Source organism: Conger conger, chromosome 10 (assembly GCF_963514075.1).
Source record: "Conger conger chromosome 10, fConCon1.1, whole genome shotgun sequence".
Classification (NCBI taxonomy): domain Eukaryota; kingdom Metazoa; phylum Chordata; class Actinopteri; order Anguilliformes; family Congridae; genus Conger; species Conger conger.
The window spans coordinates 28,543,434-28,569,842 of record NC_083769.1 but is presented as its reverse complement, the minus strand read 5'-3'; the positions used below and the strand labels follow the sequence as shown (position 1 = coordinate 28,569,842).

The following is a 26,409-nucleotide window of genomic DNA, read 5'->3' as shown; positions in this document are numbered from 1 at the left end:
ATCACAGGTACTCACAACCTGCTAGATGCGCCTAAATTAATATTTAAACCATGAATGATTTTTCCATACGCTCGTTTTCATTGGACGAATAAACAAAATGATGCATAACAATTGAATTATGCTTGGATTATTTTAATAGAGCGCTTGTAACTGACCATCCGTCATCGGTTCAGGCGGTCAGGTATTAAGGGGAGGAGTTAAATTGAAAGTGTTTCCGGTCAGTCGTATTATTTATTTATTTATTTTTTATGAAAGTGAATGAACGGTGGGGAGTCGAGTCAGACTGAGACAGGCAGTGCTTGGGTAGTCAGAGGTAGGGCTACGCGTCAACCTAGGCACAGCAGTCTCACCGGAGGACACACACGAGTGCAAAACCGTCCACTTTCTAGTTGCCAGAAACCGAAAAGCATGGGAGGCTATTTCTAAAAGAAGATCACGGAGAGACACCCTACACAGAGACCTGCCATGGCCGTGGACGGTAAGAATATTCAGTTTAACATTTAACGCGCTTTTAATTTCAGGCACATCGTTTTTATTTTATTTTGTGAAGTTCCATGAGACGGAGGCTACGGCTGTAGGTTACGCATGCAAAGAATGATCGCAAATAGGTTTGTAGTACCTTAGCATAAAGAAACAAGATAAATTATTATGAAGAGATAGAATCGACTGTTGTCCATTCATGTTTGACTTGTATTAAAATAACCCAACAATGTTTAATTAGGACAGGAATTTTGGGAATATGTTGTTGGCATATCATTTTGGGAAAGTTGAAAGGCTTTTGGATTACATTTTGTTTTATGTATTTGTGTTAGTTCAATTAGCGAGCTGCGAGCTAGGCTATTAGTCTACGCCATGCAAGTTGTTTTGGTTTTTTTTGTTTGTTTTTTAGCATCGTATCTTTTTCCTGATTTTAACGACAGCCCGCCAGCATTGGGCAATATGATGTGTGAACACTGTAGGTATCACACCACTCACAACGGAAAATAATATAATAATAATAAACAACTATTCATTAAACAGGAATATCGTAATTGTATGACTCAAAAGTGTATTTAAACAGTACCGTGGAAGTTAAATTATTAAATAATTATTAAAAATGGTTTGTTTTCTATTTTAAAAACACGTAGCCTACGCTTCCATTGGAGGTGATTACTAAACATGCTGAATTGATTTTGAAATCCTAAAGAGAAGGTTGATCCACGGACATTGCTTACGCTAACAGATGCAACAGAGACTGTCATTGTTTTTATACCTCCAACCTCCAATAGTGCGAGTTTACTTATTCGTTTAGATGACAGACCGGCATACCTTACGGGTGACAAATTGAAGAATACCCTATACAGCCAGCACGCGCTCTGATTTTGTGATCGTTTCAGTAAGGATGCATTGAGCTCACTGGACGTCAGACGGTTTGAATGGAGAGGAGTGCATTTGTTAGACGTGGTGCTGAAATGGAAAGCAACGTAGGTTCAGTGTGGGTTTACGATCATCGATTTGGATAGCGTGTAAGTGATAGTCTGTGCCAGTAAGCCTATGTCAGCTAATGTTTTTCATTTAAAAATATTTTGTCCAACAAAATCACTTCGTGCCATAAGCTAAATATTTGCTACACCAAACGTTGCCTATTATAGCCCACCCATTTGTATTGATAACGAAAAGATCCGGCAAAAATAACAGTGCAGAACGCCTTTTGTTGGTTTAGTAGCAGCAGGGAACATTCAATACAGAAAAAAAAAAACTTGAGATAACAGTGTTGGAACATACAGTGATATATGACTAAGGAGTGGAGAGACTTGAGAAATTGTATGTTGAGATACTGGAGACATTGGATGATTTGTATTCTTTCCCCATACAGTTTATTTACTCAAACAGCTACCAGATGTCTGAGCAATTAAATGCAAAATTTAAATATTTTCCCTTCAGTGGTTTTGCAAGTGATGTACATGAGCCCGAAAGTTGTCGGTCCTGTGAACAGGGTTTTTTATATATCCATTCGGATTACAGCTGCATCAAGGTAACATAACATCTTCTATAATGAATGAATCTACAGTTTATTTAACCATTACTAATTAATATAGACCCTAGAGCTGTGGCATTACCCTGAGACGATGGTATCGTAGCGTTCATTAAAAAAAGATGTATCTTCCTCTAGAGAAACTCTGAGTTCATTACCAGTAAACTTCTTGAATAAATTTAACATGGATATTCTCCAGGGACACATATGTATGTTTAGTTGCTTGCTTTATTTTATGTCCCATGTATTGTATGTGTGGATCTCTGAATTAGAGTCTCACTACCAACTATCCTACCTATCCAACCGACAAATTCCAATGCACAATCGAAAACATAAACACGCTGCTATGATCTTTTCTTTTGCTCCTGCATATTTATGTATTTGTTCATATCGTTTCTTAACCAAGCAGCATACTTCCATTAAAAACAGCTTTAAACACCAGCACAGTAAAGCTTAAGCCTCCCCTCACACACACACATAGGCTGCACGCACGCACACACATACACACACACATACACACACGCACACACTCACACACGCACACACTCACACACGCATACACACACACACACATACTCACTCACACACACATACAGAGGCACACACACACATTTGTACACACACACACACACAGAAAAACCTGGGATTGTGTAGCTAATGACAGTCTTCTGTGATGTAGAGGGAGAGAAGTGGTACACAGAACACAAACCCCAGGTTCACAGACACTGAGATGGAGGGGTACCCAGTCTACACAGCACCTCCATGCTCTTAGACTCCATCATCCTGATCGACAGACAGACAGAGATGGCACGCCTGTTTACTGGTCAGATGAACTGGCACATGCTGTGGGATTCTTTTTTAATACCTCTATCCTAATCCAAAATCTCTAATGATTACACCTTCAACCACATGCTATTGGCATACATTTGTTTGTCTGCTTTTTATATTTGTCTGTCGCCTGCAATTCTACTTCCATACCCATTAAAAAAAAAGAAATCAGGGTTTTCTTTGCAAGCACAAACATTTTCTTTGTCGGTGTGATTTTACTCTCCTTCTCCCTGATGCCTGCAGGACACTTTACGGTCCATTTGGTGACTCTCCCAAAAGGTCCTTTTGAAGGAAAGGAGTGGTCCCTGAGCTATGGGGTGCCAGTGTGTGTGTGTGTGCGTGTGTGTAAGTGAGAGAGGGAGAGAGAGAGAGAGAGAGTGAGAGAGAGGGAGAGAGAGAGAGAAAGAGAGAGAGAGCGAGAGAGATTAGCCTCCTCTGTGCTCTCCCAGCTGTGGCACCTCAGGCTCCTTGCACAGTAGGCTCCTCTCACCCTCCAGCCAGCGTCATTACTCTGTGCTACACAATGGCTTCTGATCTCACTTTAAGGGGATTGCCAGCCTCCCCCCTGCCCCACGGGCATTTGTCATAGCAGGCTACAAACCGCGGCCTCAATTCATATCCCGGTGTTGTGTGGGATATCCTCTTATCCCATCTCACCGCCGCAGACAGCAGCTGGACAGGAGAGGTTATGAGTTCCCTGCTGATCGTGGTTGCAAAGCCGAGAGGTCTGCAGTGCATCTCTCTAAGCTGAGCCTGGAGCTGAAAGCACCACTGGGGATGGCTCTAGTGTTTTATCAGCCCATGGCATTTCACCCAGTACCCTCCAAATGTTTTTAACAATACTCGGTCCACCTTTGGGGACCTAGAACTTAAAAAAATGTTTCTCCTTGTGCTATTTACGGAAGGTGCATTACAGAAGGAACAGGTAATGAAGCAGAGCTTATAATATTGGAAGCCATCTCTTCAATTAATAACTTGAACATATGTTCTGATGATTAAGTGGCACAGGCAGTGGTAATAGATAATAGCTACATACTGTATGTTCTTGTTTTGCATTATTTCCAAAGTCACGTACATTTGCTCATGAGAATAAAGGCGAGCTTAGCCCAAGCTTTCCCGGGAAGTGTCTGCCTGTTTGTAGAAGCCCAAGTGTCTGCCTGTTTGTGGAAGGGACAGGAATGAGGATGTCAGAATGTGAAAGTAACCTCTATCACATACCATGGTCCAATGACACAGTATGAACTCTGACCCCCCAGTGTGTTAGTGGAGCAGGGCCTGGTTAGTAGTCACAGTTAGTTGTCTGTTATTAGTCAGTGTCTGGTTCTGTGGGGTACCCTGTATTTTACACAGCTCAGCCTGTGTCATGTTAATGTTTGCCTATCTTCCCCAGAGCCTTTAAGTGCATTGATTAATTGTGAGGGGGAGAAATCTTCTGCCGCAAATTGACAGCCGTCCCCGGCAGCCGTGTGTGGCGTTTCTGTGGTAGTGTTAGCGGCTGAGTGACAGCTGACTTAACCAATGTGGGCACTGTTTGGGTAAGGCATTAGCTTTCCTGGGATTCAAATAATTGCTTGAGGGAACACTGTTGGCCCTTCAGCTCCCAGCTTACGTTCTTGTTTCTGGCCTTCTGACTTTTTCCTTCGTCGAGTGCTGTATCCTCCGCCGTTCCACCTCGGCAGTCTCATTCAGGGTCCGAGACTCCTCCATTAAAGAACGCACGCGGCCGTATCCAATATCTCCTCTTTAATTAGCTTTTTGCTCAAAGTAAAAGGGGGAAATATTAAAGAGAGAAATTGCTGAAAGGGTGATACTAATTAGGCATCAATTGTAGAGCGTTTTACCATTACCCCTCCCCCATCTCACCACTGACCAAATGGATGCTTGAAGGCAGTAAGAATGCTGTTTCCCGCTTTCTCCCCTTCAAAGAGAGCCAAAGCAGTGCAGCATGGCATAGTAATTTCATTCAGAACCCTGAAACATGAAATGTGATTGCTATGGTGTATTAAGTGAATAGGCTCTGTTTTTCTCTTACAGTAATCTTCGTTATGTGTGGACAGAGGGAGTGAGGAAGGGGTTTCGGTGTGTGTGCGTGTGTTCACGTGTGTGTGTGTCTGTGTGCGTGCTTGCAGGCACACACATGAACAGATCAGGTCATTGACCCTCATTCACATTGACAAGTTCTTAACATACCCCATCCGCACATAAAAGATGGAAACAGCAGAATGGGATTAATGGGGGCTGTTTTTTTACAGGGCAATAGGGAATGAACTACTATCGGCATAGAAAGCCATCACTCTGTGCTAGCTTTAAACCCATCCACAGTCTACTTCATGTCCTATTAACTAAAGAGTCAGTTCCAATTATGGAAGAAGTGAGCCTTATATGACTGCCTCAAAATAAACTAATAATCAAATGAATTCATTAGCAAGTTAATAACCAGGGACCAGCATTTGACTGATGTCCCGTCTTAATCTGTGTAATTGCATTCCTTGTTAACAAACATCCACCCATTCAATCCATCCCTGCTGTAGTTTTTTAACTCATTAATTCCCAGAATGGACACACTTTAGAAAGGCCACACATTAACCAGCGATCGCTGTTAAAAGCTTTGTGCATTTTCGTGTCACTTTCTCTGAAAGCATTTATGTGCATTCAGATTTGTGCTATTATCTGTAACCTGTTTGTCCTGTGGTTAACGGTGTAATGAAACACAAACAAATCAGAAAAAAACCCTCAGAACAGAGCCCAGCACAATCACTAGATGGTTGGCGGTTCTGCGCTAGCTTCAGGAAACAGTGTTTGCTGCCTGTTTCTGGGGGGAGACACAGGAAAAACAGGAGAGGGAAACAGATGCTGTGATTGCTCATTAGCCTTTTCTATTCAGGGTTTAGTGGGAGGAGGCGAAGATGCACGCAGACAGCAATCAGAGCCTCCGCTGTGTGCCGAACTCACCCTGAACCACCCAACTGTCCTCCTTTAACTGTGCTGAAATCAGGGATGCAGCAGCTGAATGGAGTAGAACTGACAGCCTTTCATTTGCCAACCCGTACATTACTGTGTGTCTGTGTGTATGTGTGTGTGAGAGAGAGAGAGAGAGAGAGAGAGAGAGATGGGAGATAGTGTTCTAGGCAGTCACCCCCACCTTTTTCTTTCAAAGAAAGTGACTCATTCACTCACTAACTCACTCTCATGCACATGAACCTTAATAACTGAAATGTACACTTACACTGTATACCAACTTATTCATGCGATTATCTAATCAGCCAGGCGGCACGGATGGTGCAGTGGGTAGCACTGCCACCTCACAGCAAGGAGGTCCTGGGTTCGAATCCCCGTCGGCCGGGGCTTCTCTGTGCGGAGTTTGCATGTTCTCCCCGTGTCTGCGTGGGTTTCCTCCGGGTACTCCGGTTTCCTCCCACAGTCCAAAGACATGCAGGTTAGGCTGATTGGAGAGTCTAAATTGCCCATAGGTATGAGTGTGTGAGTGAATGGTGTGTGTGCCCTGCGATGGACTGGTGACCTGTCCAGGGTGTATTCCTGCCTTTCGCCCAATGTATGCTGGGATAGGCTTCAGCCCCCCTGCGACCCTGTTCTGGATAAGCGGGTTAAGATAATGGATGGATGGATGGATCTAATCAGCCAATTGTGTGGCAGCAGTGCAATGTATGAAATCATGCAGATACGGGTCAGGAGCTTCAGTTAATGTTCACATCAACCATCAGATTGGGGAAGAAATGTGATCTAAGTGACTTTGACCATGGAATGATTGTTGGTGCCAGACAAGGTGGTTTGAGTATCTCTGAAACTGCTGATCTCCTGGGATTTTCATGCACAGCAGTCTCTACAATTTGCAGAGAATGGTGCGAAAAAAAAAAAAAAAATCCAGTGAGCAGCAGTTCTGCAGACAGAAATGCCTTGTTAATGAGAGGTCAGAGGAGAATGGCCAGACTGGTCAAAGCTGACAGGAAGGTGACAGTAACGCAAATAGCCATGAATTAAAACAGTGGTATGCAGTAGGGCATCTCTGAACACACAATGTGTCAAACCTCTAAGTGGGTAAGCTGCAGCAGCTGAACACGTAATAAATCGAACAAAGGAGTCTCATAAATACCTAATAAAGTGCTCACTGAGTGTACAGCATTTCTTTCCAGCTGCCTAGAACTGTCACAACAGCACAAACGGAGCTTCCACTGGCAGTGTGAAGAGAAGGTATGGGGGAGGGAGGGGGTGCATACGCACATGAGGACTGTGTGCTTTCTCTCCATGATGTGTAAACGCACCATGAAGGGAAGCATATTGCGGAGGTTCCACGCTGCTGACCCTATAAGATCCACCTCCTGAAAAATCCTCACTGCCTCTGTGGAGCTTCCCACCAACCCAAGCTCAATGTCGGCACTGCATCCTGCATCCGGATTCCCAGTAAAAAATAGGGTGCATTATAAAAACGTACATTTCATAAATGCTTCATTTATACATGTGGGTATTTGATAATATTTGGGGTCAGAGCAGTATTTTGCTCAAGCATTGAAGTTGCAGTCCAGCTTGGAAAATGGGTTGATTGATTCTTTGCACTCTTGCACCACACTCTCTGGTTCCTAGCTGGGTTTTGACACAAGAACAACCAATGATTTCCCCATATTTTTCTGTTTTGGCCATTTGTAGTCTCAAACAATCAACGGCAAACAGAGGATCCTGCTTGCAGATGAATCCCTGTGTCCCTCGGATGGCATGTGAGTGGTACATGGCCTTATGGCCCGTTTGACCTGATTTCAGCCAAACCCACCATAGAATGGTACCTTGTCCTTGGATTAGGAAGGATTTTCACTGGAGAGTATTAGAGCCCTTCAGCCCTATATTGCGTGGATGTATAGTACAGCAAGTGAATGTTTTGACCAGCTGTAATTCTGTTAGCTCCAAGTCTGAAAAGCAATGCAATTGAGAGGGTCTACAAATACTAGAATGATCTGTATGTGTAGTGGTTAATCCATAAAATGATTTTGTTAGGTGAGGTGGGGATGGAGTGTCCCATGGAATAATAAGAACACATTTTCTCAGTTGCAAAAACAGTTTTGCTTTCAGTTTTTGTTAAGTGGAATCGTGTGTGTGTGTGTGTGTGTGTGTGTCTGTGTACATGTATCTGGCAGAATGGTGCTTGAGTGCTGATGGACTGAAATAAAGAAATGCTGTAATTAGACAAAGACAAATGAAGAGCTTTCTTTAATGCACCCTCATTGTAGCAATGAGATCAAAAGGCTGATAGCCCTACACTAATGAATAGGATTGAACCACCAATTTGTCCTCTTGTATTCCAGTCTTATCATTAACTTGTTCATTTTGTACTGTACTGTATGTAATTACTGCAAATCTGTGGCATTTTTTCACAGAATAAAAATAAAAAAAAAACGGATCTTGATTTGCCAAAATAAATATTCTAGGTAGTACGGTATGTTAGCAGTTAATTACTGTAAGTCTTGTTCTCTGATGATCTAATTAGCTTTATTTACCAAAAGCAAGAAAAAGAATCGATAATATCAGCCCTGTACAAACTTCACTTCCTTTATGGGTTTACTGTAATTAATTAAGAGGGCCGTCCCAGGAGGATACTACAGAAACAAAGGTCTGGACCTGCAGGCAAAGGATGATGATTTTACTGTCTCCTCCCCCCTAATCTATAAAACACCAAACCTTGTTTGATCTGGCTAAGCGCAGTGTGTTAAGTCCACTTTTTAAATTGCTTCTCAGGACTTAGGCTGGCTTAGCAGGATAAGACTGAAGCTCTTGACTTGTTTGTCAGCACAGGGAGGTATTGACACAAAGACGCAGTTCTTGGGTGTCAACAGTACCTAACTACAGTAATGCCAGCAATATGCATTGTGTGTGAGGTTCATCAGAGGGTTTGCTTTACCAGGAGGAAAGAATTCCAAAATAAATAAATACCGTTTTCCTTGCAAATGTATTTAAAATGCATAAAATCGTGCATCCTTTACTCGTCATCATTGGTGACCTTCAGCCAGGTCATTACATAATTTTTTTTAGGTCATGTTTCGGTCACGTTGGCCAGTCGGTTGGTTTCTATCCTTCTTGCTGACAATTTTCAAGTAAGAAAGTTGTATTCATTTGTGGATAATTGGCAATGGAGTGAAGGTAAAATAAATGACACCGCTGGAGTAGGAACTGGGACATGATCCCATTTAGCTGCACTCTGTCACCACCGAGAAAAGTAATTACACTGACCACACCGGCTATGATCGCAAAAGGACCCAGTTTGCAATGAACAAGCGGCGATACACGGTGACACAAAGTTTGATGATGGAGACTGTGGAGGAAGAGCCTTACTGCAAATTTCTGGCATGAAAGAGAGGCCTCGCTACTACTGAGCTGTAGCCAGGCACTCTGTTTTAATGTTCCTTTCAAAGGTGCTGAGATACTCTCATTCACATATTATTCTGTGGCTTAACATTGAGAAAAGTGTGCTGTAAGCAGGAAGTCCTGCAGTATGCACTTATTGTACGGCTGAAACAACAAGCACAGTAATTATGCAGAAGAATGCTCTTACCCACAGCGGCTTACGCAGCTAATGCTAATTTTACATACAGCCATTTTATAGAGCTGGATATTTACTGAAATTATTCAGGTTAAGTATCTTGCTCAAGGCGATACCAGTCAGTCTTCCATCTGGGAATGTAACCTACAAAACTGGATTTACCTAAATGTCATGCCCCACTGCCATGCTACAGTCCCATGTTACACATAACAGTAATGGGTTATGGGATGTGCTATTAGACCCCCATCTCTGTGTACCTGTCCGTATCAATATGCCATTGTGCTGGTGAGCATATCTAATGTGGTTTGTGTGTGTGTGTGTGTGTGTGTGTGCTTGCATGCCTACAGTCTTGTGTGAAGCAGCATTGTGAAATGTGCATTATAATTGGTGTAAAAGGGCAGAATATTTTTTTTAAGAGACAGCTTTGATCTGCAACATAAGAAAAAGAGGTGGTCACACAAAAACCCAATCCAGGGCTTCATGGGAATGGGAGGTTATGGTTGGAGAGAAGGGATGTAGTTGAGAAGATTTGTGTAGCACATAAGCACTTTCTGTACTCTTTTCTCAACTTAGCAAAGATGGAAATCAAGTAGATGTTCTGATGTTCTGATGTTCCGATGTCCCTACTGAGACTAGCTTCAGAGTAGGATGGAATGAGATGGACCAAGCAGGAGACATTAGGCCCAGATGGAGATCACCAGGAGCGTCGCAGGAATACCAAGTCACATCTTTGATTTCCTTCCATTCATTTTTAAGTGGTTGGTGTCTGCTCATTACCTGAGAGCGTATGGGCACCCTTCCCAAATTGCAGAGGTAATTGGCTGAGCTGTCAGATGGACGTCCTAGAGCAAACAAAGCACGCACTCCGCTGATATCGCTGCAGATAAGCCGGCGAAAAAGGGAGGGGGTGGGACGCTATGCAACAAAACTCAGAGACAGGATGGGAACAGTGCTTTGAGCAGAGGTAGCCCAGATGTTAGCGGTTAGCTTGAATTTGTTTGACGGCTCGGCTACAGGGAGGCTCCTACTCTCAGAAGGAGATGAAGGCTGAATGGGCACGCAGACAGCAGGTGAATTTCCACATATCCATTCCTTAAAGAACAACATATTTTACGCTCACTGAATCATTTGTTGCATCGCACCCCCCATTTCCCTCAAATTGGAACAGCATGGCGTGCTGCTGAAGAGCTGTCACTTTAGCAGCACCCGCAGTGTGGGAAGAACCGACGGGATAACTGCAGAAAGACCTGCTTTAACTGAGAAAGACTGGTGAAATGAGCAGGGCTGACTGTGCAGACAAATTGAAGGTCAGAGCGCGAGCACCTCGCTTGGCACTGGTGGGTGCCGCTGCAGCAGAGCTGCACAGACCCGATACTGGCCTCTGCCTCCAGTTAGCCTTGTCTTTTACAATGGAGAATAGAAGCTGGCATGGGAAACGGGCACTTTTTATGCCTTTGGGTAAACTATGCCTATTTCGTCAGGTGTGGCAAAGGGCCACTGTTTCCTGGCATTGTTCTGTACTTTGAATCCCTCCCGCTACACAGTTGTAGTTGCATCACCTCTGCCTTTGATCTCCTGGAAAATGCAGTGTGGAGAGCGGTGCAGGAGCGACCTAGCCCTGGTTTTGACAGAGTGTACAGAGGGAGCCTTGCTGCTGAACCCCCTGTTGTGTTTGTTATTTGTGTTGGCTTCTGAACATATAGCTCATACTCCAGGTTCAGTTTTTTATTGCTGTTCAGTCCAGGGCATTGTTGCAAGGCCTTGGAATTTGTTTGTTGTTTGAGGCGGTTTATTTCTTGTTTGAGTTCACCATGTGTGTGTCTGTATGTGCATGCGTATGTATGTGTGTATGTGTCTGTGCATGTATGTGTGTGTCTGAGCATGTATGTGTCTGTGTGTGTGTGTGTGTGTGTGTGCAAACATGTGTGTGTATGTGTGTGTATACGTGTGTGTGTGTGTATGTCTGTGCATGCGTATGTGTGTGCATGTGTGTATGTGCTTGTGCATGTATGTGTGTGTCTGTGAATGTGTGTGTCTGTGCATATGTATATGTGTGTGTATGTGTCTGTGCATGTATGTGTGTGTCTTTGTATGTGGGTGTGTATGTGTGTGTGTGTATGCGTATGTGTGTGTGTGTGTGTGTGTGCATGTGTGTGTGGTGTGTGTGTGTGTGTGTGTGTGTGTGTGTATACGTATGTGTGTGTGTGTGTGTGTGTGCATGTGTGTGTGTGTGTGTATACGCATGTGTGTGTGTGTGTGTGCATGTGTGTGTATACGTATGTGTGTGTGTGTGTGTGTGTGTGTGCATGTGTGTGTGTGTGTGTGTGTGTATGTCTGTGCATGCGTGTGTGTGTGCATGTGTGTATGTGCTTGTGCATGTATGTGTGTGTGTGTGTGTGCGTGTGTGTGTGTGTGTGTGTGTGTGTGTGTATACGTATGTGTGTGTGTGTGTGTGTGTGTGCATGTGTGTGTGTGTTTGTGTATACGTATGTGTGTGTGTGTGTGTGTGTGTGTTTGTGTATACGTATGTGTGTGTCTGTGTGTGTGTGTGGAGCTGTGATGCTCGAGTGCTGGCTCAGATGCCCTGGTGTGATGCAGACTCCCCTCCTCCAGCCCTGTTTCCCTGCAGCATGCCCCGAGTGGGTGGCTGTGTCACGCTCTCTGAGTCAGTCCAGTGACTTTCTGATTTTACCTCCAGATTCTGTCTCCCCCATCCCCTCCTCCCCACCCTGCGGCTTTCAGTCACTCTGGGCTGGGGGGTTCCGCTTAATCCTGATTTACACCAAATGTTTATGGCTGGGCGCTTGCTGTGTAAACCCTGCTTACCAAGCCTATGTTTGGTTTTGGTGAGGACACAATGGCCTATTATACAGACATATTTTATTTGTGGCAGATTTCATTGATCCCTTGAGCGTTGATTATGCCTCCAGTGGTGACGTGTGTCTTAGAATAGCCTGGGTCTTGCCAATGCTAGGATGCCAACTCACACGTTTGCCAGCTCTCTCTGATTTATTATTTGGATTACGATCATTTGCTGCCAATGTATTCCCTGGGCGCCTCTCATTGAGAATAAATGAAACTGAAATAAATGGCCACATCTGTCTTTCTTCACAATCGGGTTTTGACAGATTGCCAGATGTGATAATAACCTCTCCGCTCCTCGGACAAAGGATGGGCCTGAGAGTGGAAGGGCCAGTTTTTAGATACGGACTCTTAAACTTTGCAAAGTGTCTATTTGTAGATGCCTGTCCCGTTGAATAATCTCCTAGCAACCTCCTTTCTCACTCTGAACCCTCTCACCCTGAACCCCTCCCTTCTCACCCCATGGGAAAGTCTGAACTCTGGTTTGAGCCATGGGCCCACAACACTCAATAAGCACTCAATAAGCCACCAACAGAGAGTATTGAATGATCGGCCAATCCAATCCCTTGTTTTAGGCTAGGACACCACAGTAATATTTATTGATTGGACGGGAGTGTGAAACACTTGATCCACTCCTCTCCCCTCCCCGCCCATCGCCGGGGGGAACAGGTCCGGTGAGTGACAGCTCAATATGTGCCATTAGAAACACATCAGTCGGGTGGCGGCTGGGGGCATTCATCACGCCAGGGCTGTTTCCACGGTCATCTGACTCCCTTCCTGTCTGCACAGAGCAGGGACTCTGCTGTTGATTACAGTAGGGCAGGGGGCAGTTCAGCTGAAAGTGAATGTGTGAGAGAGCAAGCACAGCTCTGTGGTCAGCCCTCTCTTTATGGATGTGTCACGCATGGTTCCAGGTACCTGCACAAGCTACCGTCATCCCCTCTTCACTCTCTCAGGGCTCATGGTAGAGAGGCTCCGGACCAGAGGGCTGGTTTGGGTAGGTGAACTGAGAGCATATCCAGATGCTCCAACGCAACATCTGTTTGAACATCTATCACTGTAGGCCATATGCCCGGTCGCTGTGCTGAGTAAACAAACATGAAAAATGCCAAAAAGACATTCGGTCGAGGCAATCTTTCAGTTTTGCAAATATTTTCACGTGTTCTATTCCAGATGGGTCCATTTGTATGCACGTTTGGTTCGTTTCTTTGAATTATACGTAAATGCCACATAAGGTCGCCAGTCGGGAAACATGTATCCCAAAATGCTTTCTGTCCTTAGCTGAGCTGAATTTCAATGGAAGCATAAAATGTGTCATTGTGCGACGATGCTTTTTAATTGGGAGTCAGAAGGGGGGAGGGGTCAGTGTCCAGCGCCCTTCAGTCCCCTGTGCCTCTCCTTCTGCTCGTTTGTGGAAATGGAGTTGTTTGTGTGCGGGCGGGCGATGGGAAATTTGACTTTGACGTGCACTCAGCCAACCTTAGAGGAAAGATCCCGGCGCACTGAGACACAGGCAGGAAACAACAGCAGCACCGCTGATGCAGAGTCAGTGAAGCCAGACTCCAGGCTTGATGGTGAGTCACTTTAATTGGCGCACACACAGACGGTGCTGTTAGGAATATCTCTCACTCTCTCTCTCACACTTTCTATGTTTTTTGTTAGTTTTTTTTGTTTTTTTTGCTGCTGCCCCCTATTGCTTGACGCAATTTGGAAAAAGTCCCAGATCGAGAACTGAAAAATGCTCATTCAGACTTGATGGATAATTGGAACAGCTTGCTGCATGGTCCTCCTGAAGCAGATGTTCCTAAATCCTCTCATAAAGTGAGATTCTGTTGTGCTATAGTGAGCCCCTATAGGACAATGGATTGTACTCTCTCAGACTATCTGGGGTAAATGATCCAGGAATTGTATCATATAACTCATTTAACTCTTTTCTTTAAACTGGGAGTTTAATCTGCGGTGTTTGAGTGATGCTACATATATTATTCCAATTAACATTCATACAAAATATACATTTTATGTACTTTTTGTGTATTTTTTGTATATCGTATTTATACACACTCAGTGACTGCTTTATTAGGTAGACCTATACACCAGCTCATTAATGCAAATATCTAAATATAAATATTGGCCAATCATATAGCTGCAACTCAACACGTAAAAGTATTCAGTCATGGCCAAGAGCTTCAGTTGTTGTTCAGACCAAAAATCAGGGGTGGAAATGTGATCTGAGTGACTTTTCAGTTTGATTCGAGTATCTGCAGATCTCCTGGAATTTTCACACACAACAATTTTCACACAGCGAGAAAAACATCCAGTAAGAGGCAGTTCTGTGTTGGGAAAATGGCTTGGTAATGAGAAAGGACTGTCAGCTTTAATTTAAGGGTATTTGCATCCATAGTCAGTGGTCTGTTATAACCCGTTCTATGCAGTAGAACCCCCCCCCCCACCCCCACCCCCCCCCACCCCTCGACCCACTCCCATTTCCAGGGAGCAGAGGTACTTGGAAAATTGGCTGCTAGGCTGTTTTTTGGCCAGCTGTGTGCATCATTAAGTCGTGCACTTGAAAGCTAGCAGAAGGTGCAGAGTTGATTCTAGGTGTGGAATTTGCATTATGAGTCTCAACATGAGGACCAAATGTGTATCAATAACACCAAAGCAGGCCATCATTAGGCTGAATGTCTGAATGAATCAGATATAGTCAACCTCTGGGTATGTAAAAATCTGTTTGATACATTGTGAGGATTAAAGAATGCACTGGTGCGCTCAGCAATAACAAACAGCCTGGTAGATCATGGAAGACCGCCATAGTGCATGGCCAAAGAATACTTTTGATTGGGCAGAAAAAACCCTCCTCAACTGTCAAACAGATCAAAAACACTCTCCTGTATGTGTAGATAAAAAAATAAAGAGAAGACTATAGCAGCATAACCTCAGTGGGTTCACCGCAAGGTGCAAGCCCCAAGAACAGAACAGCAAGGTTAGAGTTAACAAAAAAAGTACATTTAAGAAACTGTAGAGCAGTATTTCTGGAACAGAGTCATATGGAACGGTAATGAACCTGTAGCAAAGTGGTGGAAAGAGGAAAGTATGGAGAACAAAATAAGATGATCATGATCCAAAGCACCCCCCTCATCTGTGAAACATGGTGGAGGTAGTGTTATGGCTTGGACATTCATGGCTACCACTGGAACTGGGTCACTTGTCCTCATTGATGATGTGATTACTGATGGCAGCAGGAGGATGAATTCTCAAGTGTACAGAAACATCTCATCTGCTCAGATCCAACCGAATGCTATTTTATGTTAGTTATTTTATAGATGGCTATTGCAAGCTGTGTATGCTTTTTTCGGGTGAATGAGCCGTGCATAGTGACTAGGCACACAAACCCGCTTCTGTGTGTCTGTCCGTCATACACTGAACATGCACAGGTGAACCTGAGGGCCTGGGAAAGTCAGGCAGAAGTAGATCTGCTTGCACTTCATCCTTCAAGGATGGTGTGTCCTAAAACAGTACAGCAAAATCAGGGAAGGGCGCATAGGGGAATTCACCCTTGGACACAAACCCAATTGTGTGTTATGGAATACAGTAGGAAAATCAATAGCGTGCTGTGCAGTGACATTGCAGCTCTGCATGGGGTCATCTCAGCCAGCGATATTCTTTCTGATGAGCTGAAAATAAAGTCCACTGGTAGACCAGCTTCACACCACCTCCACGGGAGTGTGCCCCACATAAATCCAGGAGGTAGACCTCTCTGCGGTCCTCAAGGTCTGTGACCTGCAGGTGCTGTATTGTCCCAGAATTCTGCCCAGAGTGAGAAAAGGCAAGCTATAAGCTATTTTTGATTGAATGTATTTTATGTCACTATGGAAGGAAATCCCGTTTTGTCCCTCTGAGAGTTTTGACGTGACTGCAGTCGTTTACTGTGATTGCCGGTACAGTATTTTTGCATGGATAATGCAGAAGTGTAGTGTGGGAGGCCTTGGGGATTTCAAACTACTTTACTTCATAGAACCTCACTTCTTACCCCCGCTCTCTGTCAAGATCAAATGATTTTATGCTTCTTTGCTGAGGTTAGAAATAGGTCCCGTAGGATTCTCCACAGTAAATACAGAGCTGCTATGGATTGGACCCATTAGCTGAGGGACATGTTTTAGCAATAGGTAGACTTAGCTGCTATTATTCTGGGATGTTTTGCTCTATATTTAGCTTTTTACATTTAATGTGTAACAGAAGCATGAAATTAATGCAAGATAAAATTTCGGCCACCCTTAGCTCATGCCGGGAGTGAAGTAGAGGCTTTGAAGGAAATGTGTGTCCATGAGCTAATGAAAGGCTTTGAGAGATGAACACCACCTCGTCTAATCGCAATGCATATTTTTTGGAAGATGGGGTCTTTGACCAAGTCAGAGATTTGAGCCATATTTGCTGCCTAAAGCTTTAATTTGAAGAACGGTAAAATCGAAATAAAATATTCTATTTTATAGTCGATTTAGGGAATAAATTATTTCTAAAACTGCTTCCTTGATATACCATGTGGTTGTAATGGCCTTCCTGAGACCTGTACATTTTTCGAAAATCCTGACAACACTAAGACGTAGTCTGTGCCGATGGGCTAGGGATGGGAGAGGGGATTTAATAAACCTCATTAATTTAACCTCGAGCCCAGGGTGCTTTGCCCTTGCTGTTCAGCCTTGTTCACCTCAAGGAAAGAGAGATCGAATTTTGTGTTTGGCTTGTATAGCGTGCCCTATGACAATGTTAAGCTCCCCTCAGTATACATGACTGCGATTTAAGGGGAATTTCCTGACTCTCCCCATGTCATAAAGGTCCCTTTCTTTATTGAAGAGGACAGTATTTAAAATAACATCAATCACAGAAAGGTCAGCGGGAAGCATTAGCAGTGGCGTATATGTTATGTACACTCAGTGAGCACTTTATTAGGTATTTATTAAACCTATTTTTTAGACTTATTGGTCTTCTGCTGCTGTAGCCTATGCTCTTAAGAAGTTTGACACATTGTGTGAGATGCTGTTCTGCATGCCACTGTTGTAATGTGTGGTTATTTGTGTTACTGTCACCTTCCTGTCAGCTTTGACCAGTCTGGCCCACTGATCTGTCTCATTAACAATGCATTTTTGCCCGCAGAACTACTGCTCACTGGATGTTTTTTGGTTTTTCACACCATTCTCTGCAAACTCTAGAGACTGTTGAGCAATACCAGGAGATCAGCAATTTCTGAGATATTCAAACCACCCTGTCTGGCACCAAATACAATGCTCAGTGAGTGTACAGTCTGGGGTAAATCACTGGCCTGAGTGACACTGTCCTCATCATTTGTGCATAAACAATGATGTCAATGGCAATACAGATTGTCAATTTCAATTGGCTCTCATTAGAAAGATCTATTGAATGGGAGGAGGTTATTAGGTCTCACAGAAGCCGAGGGGTTCAAGCGTAAAATCCAATTAAAGTGTATAAATAGGGCATTAATTAAGGTTTTACTTTATTCTCACCTGAACTGATTGTGACTGGTGTGACTTTATGCTTACCCAAGTGAATATTAACGGTCAGAGAAGGGGTTTATAATGAACTGTAATTGGATGGACATACAATAACTCAGGCTAATGGACAGAGTTCTGTCAATGGACAGAGAAGCCATTAACACCGCAGCTAGTAAAGGAAAGATGTGCCTTTTTTTGTTATATTGAAAAATATGTTCATTAGAGGAATGGAAACTTTAATTAAATTAGTGTGACTGTATGAGTATCTGAGTTTCCGGGATTAAGCGACAGACCCAAAATGACTTCACACTCAAATAGAACTTGGAGGTAATTACTTAAAAACGGGCTTTAAAACTGAATGAACCAGTTAATCCAACTTTAAACATAGGGAAACCCTTCATGTGGAAGAGGACCGAGAGTGTTCTGTCGCTGCAGTGTAAACTGTGCTCAGTTTGGATTTGCCCTTCCGTGATTGCCAAACAGACTGTGACTTGTGAAGGCCTTTGCACAAAGCTCTTTCCACTCTGTAATCAAATCTTTTCTGTGAGGGGTTTTTCTTAAAGACATGTTCACACCAGAGCTCAGTTGAGAGAGAATTTAAAAGGCCCCAGTTTCTCATGGATTTCTTGTAATAAAGGGGTTTCTTAAGTGCTCTTGTGTTGTACACTGGCATACGCTTGCATTGGCTTGAAAACGTAAGTCGTCAAGATAGACAAAAGGAGGAGGCAGCGGAAAGAGATTCGTTTGCATTTGTCAGACCGAGCTTTTTTTTAGCGGCTATTCGGAGCCAGTGAGAGTCGAACCTGAGATAAACAGAGGTTGGCTAAACAGAAGCCTGAATGCAAGGCCTCTGGGGTGGCAGGTGCTAATCTGAGATAGACCAACCGACCCCAGGCTTATTGACAAGTCTGCCCCGCAAGAGAACCTCCACAGCCCAGCACAAAAAGCACACGCCTCAGGATGATAGACAGGTCTGTTGGTGAAGAGCGTACTCTTTGTTCTCTGCACACCTCAGAATGAATACACGGCCTCTGTTTGACGGACACAGCGCTCTTCTCCCACCCACCGTACAGCTGAGTGACAGGACAGCCAGTATAGCGCGCATCGTTCTGCTCCCTCCCAGCTCCCGATGATTGACAGGCCTGAGGGTGAAGATCATGTCACTCCACCAGCTTTCTCTTTGCCCTCCTTCTACTGAAAGACAGTAATGAGGCCAGGTTGCCGTTTCCTGTGCACAACCAACTTCTCTGCCAACCAAGGACAGTGTGTGTGCGTGTGTGCGCGTGTGTGTGTGTGTGTGTGTGTCGGTGCATTCATTGCTCTTTTTTATTGTTCTTCATTTTATTGAAACAGACTGATGTAGAGACGTTTTCATTAGTCAGGTGTTTTTGGAGCAACAGAGATTTTTTTTTGTGTAAGAGCACAATTTCAGTAAAGGTGCTTGTTTTTTACCTTACCTCAGTTTCAGTGGGAAATGTTCTTTACTAGTTTACTTTATGACTTGATGAGCGCAGAATCTGCTGTACATGGTATAGAAGGTGTGTTTCACAGCATCAGCTCATTTTTGGGGTTTTTAGGAAATGCGAATGATGTAATAGTTATTGTGGGCTTTTCTGATTTCAGCCCGCATGTCTAATCACCTTTTACCCTTCATTAAATGTTTCGCACTTGGCAAGGGCTTTCTATAGTAGTAATCACATTAGTGACGCCACAATTGCTCACATAAAAGGGCCCAGCGAGAGAGATCTTCTAGAAAAAAATTAGAAGGGAAGCCCTTTTTAGCTTTTCAATTTAAGTCTAATGCTTTTCATAAGCTGGTCTTTAGGGTTATGTGTGAATCTTTATCTCTGGGTGTGTATTCAGGAACGTGGCTAACACCATTGAATGGATTTGGGGAGTGTTTTTAGTGTGAGAAAAGAGTTTGCAGTACAGCAGCAGCAGTATAGAGATGCAGACGCGTGCCCTGCATTTGATTTTGTCAGTGTGAGACTGACAGCTGGTGCTGACATGTGAACTGAACCATACCAGAGATGCAGGAGATTGTCTGCTGGGGCAGGTGAGAAACCTTGAAAAGGAGGAAAACGTGATCCTATTATATTTTTTTTGCCTTGTTTCTGATCCTTACCTTGGATGGATGATGCCAATTAGACTATCAAAAATATAAGTCAGCCATTATGTGAAAATGCTACATATATTTTATTATGTCCGGGTAAAACATTTGGCTGAGGCAACCTGCGGTTTAGAATTGATTCTTGACCTTGCTAGTTCTGACGGGAATGAGGACTTCAGTTAACAGAGGGCTAGACAAAGAGTTAGCAGCCTGGTTTGGATTCTGCTTGCACCAGTTGTGCATGAAGGGTAATTCTCCAGACCAATGGCTATAAAGGTCAGCTGGTGGATTGCAAGTATGTGCTTGGCAAGATAAGGGTGTGATTGGTAATTTCAAATTAGGAGTAATGAATAAAAATAGTTGAAAAACATTTTTTTTTACATAATATTCGTAACAGTGAAAATGTTTTTTTTTCCTGTCTGCTGAATTTGCGCCCTCAGTTAATGAGATCTGACTGAGTTGTATACTGTTCTGGAATTCATGTCTTATAACAAGCATCAGCACACATGTATATTATAGTCTAACCAGATTGTCAGCTCATTCCTAACATTAAAAGTTTTGTCTCCCTTATGTTGATGCTGAATTGCAAAAATTCATTCATTGGTATGGTACAGTTTCAAGGACCAGAAAACTTTGTTGCTAACTGGAACCCCCCATAGCATAGAAAGGGGGGGGGGGGGGGGGATGTACGAATTTGAGAAGCTGGTTAATTAATCTATAATAATATCTTTGCTACCAGTTCTTGTCTCTCTAATGATGGTTGTAGGTTAAAAGTAGAGGTGGTTTTGTGAGCCATGATGAACAATACGTCGAAATCAAATGGTGAAAACATGTATTACTGGAATCTTTATTGAGCAATTTGGCAGCCGTAGGGGTCTGGAACAAATATGCAAGTAATACAATAACAAACAAAGTTTAATTGAGACAGCTGCACTGAGTTTGTTCCAGGCGTGGATTTGAACAGAATTGTCTTCCAAACATATTGAAATTGTGTAAACTGCAACAATATATGCATATAGAGTGCATCCCAAGTATCCGGATTTTCAAACATGGATAGCACACCTGCACACACACATGTGCACACACACACACACACACACACACATATATGCATGCACTGCATACAGATATCTCCTTAATTCTCCCACCATTATAACTTCTATTGCATACAGTTCATATTCATACAAGAATTAGAAGGACATTTCATTCTGAAAGGCTTTAAGATTATTTCTAAAAGGCACGCAGTGTGAAAGGACACAGAATACATTTTGCTGCCTCAGCTTTCAGTTCTGAGTGAGCCGTTGACACCTGTCTCTTCTTCTTTACTTCCTGCCAGCTGAAGAGAATTGCAACACAACCGAGTTTGTCAACAATGCATTTAAATCCTAGTCACACTTGAGGGAAATGGATGCGAGAACTTCATTCGGTCTCTGTTTTTCTCTTCGCCGCTGTTGTCAGCGAGCTTCACCTGGGCAAAGGAGGAGAGTCAACTGCTGTTGCCTGCCCATCCCCCACCCGTTCTGCTCTGGGGGCCCCAGGGCCCTGATAGGCCTGAGTGTGGAGGAGATTATCAGGGCCTTCCCTTATGGATTTGCCTCCCATCTGACTTGGGCCTTTGCCACAGAGGCTTAGATACAGCCTTATCTGTAGTCACGTCTGGGTAGCTGCCATTCAAATTATTAAGAACAGAGACGCAATGTCTTCCCCTCCCAAAAATAACCTAGATGCTGCGCTTTGGCTTTGCCCTCAGTGTGGAGGTGAGTGTGCATTGTTTCTTCTGCCGATTGCAGAGTGCGCATGCATGCTCGGTCTAGTGTCTTCTTCACAGCCAGTGATTCCTCAGGTTCAGATATAGTTTTTTTTCTTCTCAGATTTATGTTTTATTCATTTTGCAGTGCTTATATTATTAATTCAAATGTTGATCTGAATTTGGAATGCAACCAATATCCCTGGGGACAGTGTTCTTTGAGGATATACGTTTGATGGATCTGAAAGGGAGATTTGTTTGCTCCTTGTCCATAGAAGTAATGGGGATTTTCCTAGGAGCAAGGGGTTCACTCGGTCAATGGGCACATTCGTTTGTGTATGTGTATGTGCCTGTGCCCATGTATATTTGTGTGCTTGTTTGTGCCTGTATTTGTGATGTATTTTAATGACACACATCTTAAAATAAAACAAGCACGTGTTGAATATTATAGAAAATACACTACCGTTCAAAAGCTTGTTTTTTTCTGCTTTTTCTGATTTTATATTTTATTTTCTCTGTCTGTAATCAAACAATTCTGGTCAAAGCACATACTCATTTGTTACCTTCAACCCTTGATGACTTAAAACCATTTAGTGAAAAACATATTGCATATTCAAAAAATATTATTTTATACAGATACAATTGCTAAACAATTAGTGTTTTTGAGGTGTTTTGATAATTTGGTTTATCCTAAATAGATGTGTTCTTGAGTTGTTGTTCTGAAGCGGACTGATGGTGGTGTTGCTGTGCTCAATAAGCTTCTAGGTTAATAAGGACTAGTGTGAGGGAAACCTTTTCTATGTTCTGCTCTTGGTATAACAAGGTTTATTGTGGAGTGAATTGGGATTACTATTATTTAAGTGATGCCAAAATTTAGATAATGTATAAAAACCTAATCCTGGTTGGTAATGGGACCCCACACTTCACTAATATAATGAGCGATTTGTTGAACTACGATATTCTAATCTAAATTTTAATGGTGGCTTTAAATAGTAGAGTCTCCCCTTCATGGTGTAAAAAGCCTTATGTGTCTTCTCCGTCAATGACTTTACTGCCTGATCGAACCTCCCTGACACACTGATGACCAGACCCAGGTAAGTGTAATTAGTAGGATGTTCAAGGGTGCTTTTGCTGAAAGTAAAGTGGCAAATTAATCTCTCTCTCTCATTCTCTCTCTGTCTCTGTCTTCTCATTCTCTCTCTTTCTCTCTCTCTTCCTCCCTCCCTCCCTCTCTCTCTGTCTCTCTCTCAGCTGCGTCCAGTTTCAGTTTCTGTCGGGCTGCTCTGGAGCACACGCTCTCTGCTGAGGAGCTGAGCTATGAGCTGCCTCGCCCGGGCGGGAGCCTGACCTGGCATGACGGACGGGGGCAGCAGGCGGGCGGACGGACGGTGAAGCTGCTTCAGCAGCCTGGGACTGAAGCCCTGCAGGTGTGCTGCACTTCTCCACCTCTTCCCACCCCTCTCCTCTCTCTGTCCCACCTCTGTTTGCCTCAGCCTGCTCCTCTTCCCAGAGGAAATCTTTTGGGAGCGAGCTTTACCCGGGCATGGGAGGAATGTCACATTTGCTGCCTCTCCTCCTCTCCCCTCCCCCCCTCCGACACTTTGCTCGGGGGACCACCGAGTCCCCATGGGGTCTCCTCTAGGTGTGAGTTTGGAGGGCATTAGAAGAGACAACCTTTTGGGTTTTCCCGGAGGATCACATAAGCCCTCCTGTCGTTTGCCTCCCTTTCTCACACACATTTGTTTTTTTTCTTGTGAATGATGAGCCAGCTGCAATGTAGTCTACTAAAATGCCTTTTCCAATATGTTGTCTGGGATGGAGATCAGTAACCTGCTGTTCAAGAGCAGAAACAGCTGCAAGGACACAGAGTGGTACTTGAATCTGTTTAATGCTCCTTGTGGTGGCTGAACAATATAATTGCTCTCACTGCTTGTATAAATTTTTATATCTATGGGTAAATTGATCTTCTGAAGTCTTGGTTGCTAGAATTGGTTGTGGTGGAGACTTGCTGAGTGGTTACTGGATGTTGCTAGATTTGGTAACATGTGAGCATATGGCATTTTATGCTGAATGCATGTTACTGGAGAGCACAAACTGTGCTGTGTTAAAGGCTCGTGCTGGAGGGGAAATTTCAGAATGTTCTGCACAGGTTTGAAGGTTGTGGTGTCATGTCCTAGTTGGAACAGAATCAGAAACATTTCACATGACTTTGTCTCTTTACTTATCCTCTGTCCTGTACTTCAACTCGCTCTTTAAAAATTCATGTGGTAGGCTTCTGAGTTCTCTCTATAAAGTCTCTTTCTGTGTCTCATGTATCTGCATCTCTAATTAATTAATTCATTTATGTTGAATGTTGCCAGGGCTTTCCCGTGTTCCAATTAATATATGAACGCGAGTGTGGAGATCCAGAGATTTCGCTGAGGAGAAACCAGCACTGTAAACCTCAGAAGTTTCTCACTTCTATAATTGAAAGACCAAGCTCCTCAGTTCAGTTCTGTAATCGTACTCTTATTCCGACACTGACATCATTTTCTCACCCCTGGTGTGTTTTAGCTGTATAATTATTATTTGAGTTGTGCTGCTGCTAAGTGCAAACTATCATACATCGGTTTAGTGCAGCGACCTAAATATTTGAATGCAGTGCACAGGCCAGACATGGCCCTGTACCCTTAAATAATATATTAGAACGCCAGTGGCTTGGAGCAGTGTGGAAGAAGGAAGACATGCATTTTTGGCATGGAGACTCTTAATTATTTCTTCTGCATGTATTCTAATTTTAAGGGAAAATAACCCATAATAAAATGTATCTGAAGCTCTTTTTTTCCAGATCAGTCTTGGGGATGTGTCTTTGTCATGAATTATTGAGCAGCCCAGTGGATGTGTATATTTCTTAATCCCTCTTGAAAATAGTTTTTTTTTTTTTCTCAAGGACTTCAGAAATAGGAACAAATGTTCTCCAGAGTGTTTAGGCTCGATTAAATACCTTCCAGATTATCACTTTGTTCACAGAGACTGGGAAACAAGCCATGCTACGGCAAAGCTCTCTCACTCAAAACCGAGCATTCCTGCCGTGTTCTTAATTGCTATACACGCTCAGTGTGAGGAGTTCTGTGTATTATTCATCAGTTTAAACTTTTATGAAATGTACTGCTCTCTTCTCCCATAGATGATTGGCAGCTCTTTTAAAACTGCATATTTTTACATTCAAATATAAATGTGCTTTTGTTGTGTTTTGCAGAAATTAGTGCACCATAAAGACTGAGAACCTAAATTACATTCTTACAAACACATTCCTATTAATAAATGATAAAACCCAAATTAGCACAGCATAATTAATCACAGAAATATGTTGTCTGCAGTTTTTTTTTTTTTTGGTTATGGGAAATGATTTATTCAGTCCTTTTCTCAAATAAAACGGCTTTGTTTCTCTTCCTTGTAGTTATTACTTTCTTACATTATAGCTTTTGAGTGAGTTCTTTCTTCAGAGTATCTGGTTGTTATGAAACACTAATTTGTTTTCCAAGCGGTGCTAACCCCATAGATATATGATTTTGTTTTCCTTTCAGCAGAAACCAATTGAGTCGCAATGCACTTTGCCTATAAATTAGAGCCCAGACGATTGCCCTCACAAGTGCCGGTGTCTCTGTCTGCGGACGGCACGTTGTGAGTGGCCCGCGGTTTCCGCAGCAGTGGGCTAGGCCCTGACATCACTCCAGCTGTTGCATAATCACGCTGAAAGCTCCTAATGAAATGAGCGAGCAGGCGAGCAGCATTGTGGAACGGCCTCTCTCCTCTGCCGCTGGGGCAGGACCTTCTGCGTAGCCACAGTTCAGAGCGATGGCTGTTTGAGCCCAGCTGTTGTGTACCTCAGTGAGGCCCTGTAATTATAGCCTCTGTGTGGCCATGCCGCTAGCAATATGTGCAATGTGCAATAATAGCATTTAACAGAATGCATCAGAAATCCTTTGACTTTCATTGAGGACAGAAGGTCAGTATCAGATAATGGCTCTTATACTGTAACACTATAGTGCATAAAGCCTTCATAAGCACTGCCTGGGACTTTGTACTGGTGTGCATAAGTGTGTTATTTGAGGCATTGCGTGCTCTTATATTTTATGTGAAGTAGAATGTGTTATGTAGTTACACAGTGGTAATGTCATAACCCATTATATACATGTCTGCACTAGAAAGGTGTAACATGGTTTTGTTTTAGGTCAGCGTGCACAAAATACATGTTGGGCAAATGCATGCCCTTGAAATATGCTTTAAATATTCATAGAACATCAGTGTTGTGGGCCACTGACCTCATAACAGACTCGGACAATAAAAATAATATTCTAGCGATCCTTGATACCATTTCTCTATATCAAAAAATGATGTTCCAATATAAGAACAAAATATACAATTTAGAAGTTGCATGGATAAACATATTGTTTTGTTTTTTCTTAGCTCGCTTTCATTGCACGTCCGGCCAATATATTTCCAGTTTGGTAGAAATGTAAGTTTGTTTTGCTAATTATTCGATGCACACGTATTTATGGAACCAAATATCTCACCTGGTTATGAATACGTAATCTTTTCAGCCATTTTCATAAATGCATTGCTAGGCCATTTCAGTACCAAACAAATTTAAAACATGGCTATCTTCTTGTACAGGGTTTCCTTCCCTTTCCAACAAGGTATAATATGTCATATTCAGGTAATGGACAGTTTAGAAATATCACTGCGTTTGCATAGTAGAATGAATGTTCAGATGGGTGTAAAACATTCAGTGAGCGTTTGCGTTGGATTAGCTATAGA

At 43.1% G+C, this 26,409-nt stretch overlaps 1 protein-coding gene across 1 annotated transcript in view; it reads left to right on the top strand.

Moving 5' to 3' along the window:
* Positions 1-406: 406 nt before the first annotated feature.
* samd10b (sterile alpha motif domain containing 10b) overlaps positions 407-26,409 on the top strand; it is a 43,702-nt gene continuing 17,699 nt past the window's right edge. The window contains exons 1-2 of the mRNA XM_061257339.1: positions 407-478; positions 22,861-23,036. Of these exons, the coding sequence (XP_061113323.1) occupies positions 466-478; positions 22,861-23,036 (189 nt within the window). The 5' untranslated portion in view covers positions 407-465. The remainder of the gene's footprint in view (positions 479-22,860; positions 23,037-26,409) is intronic.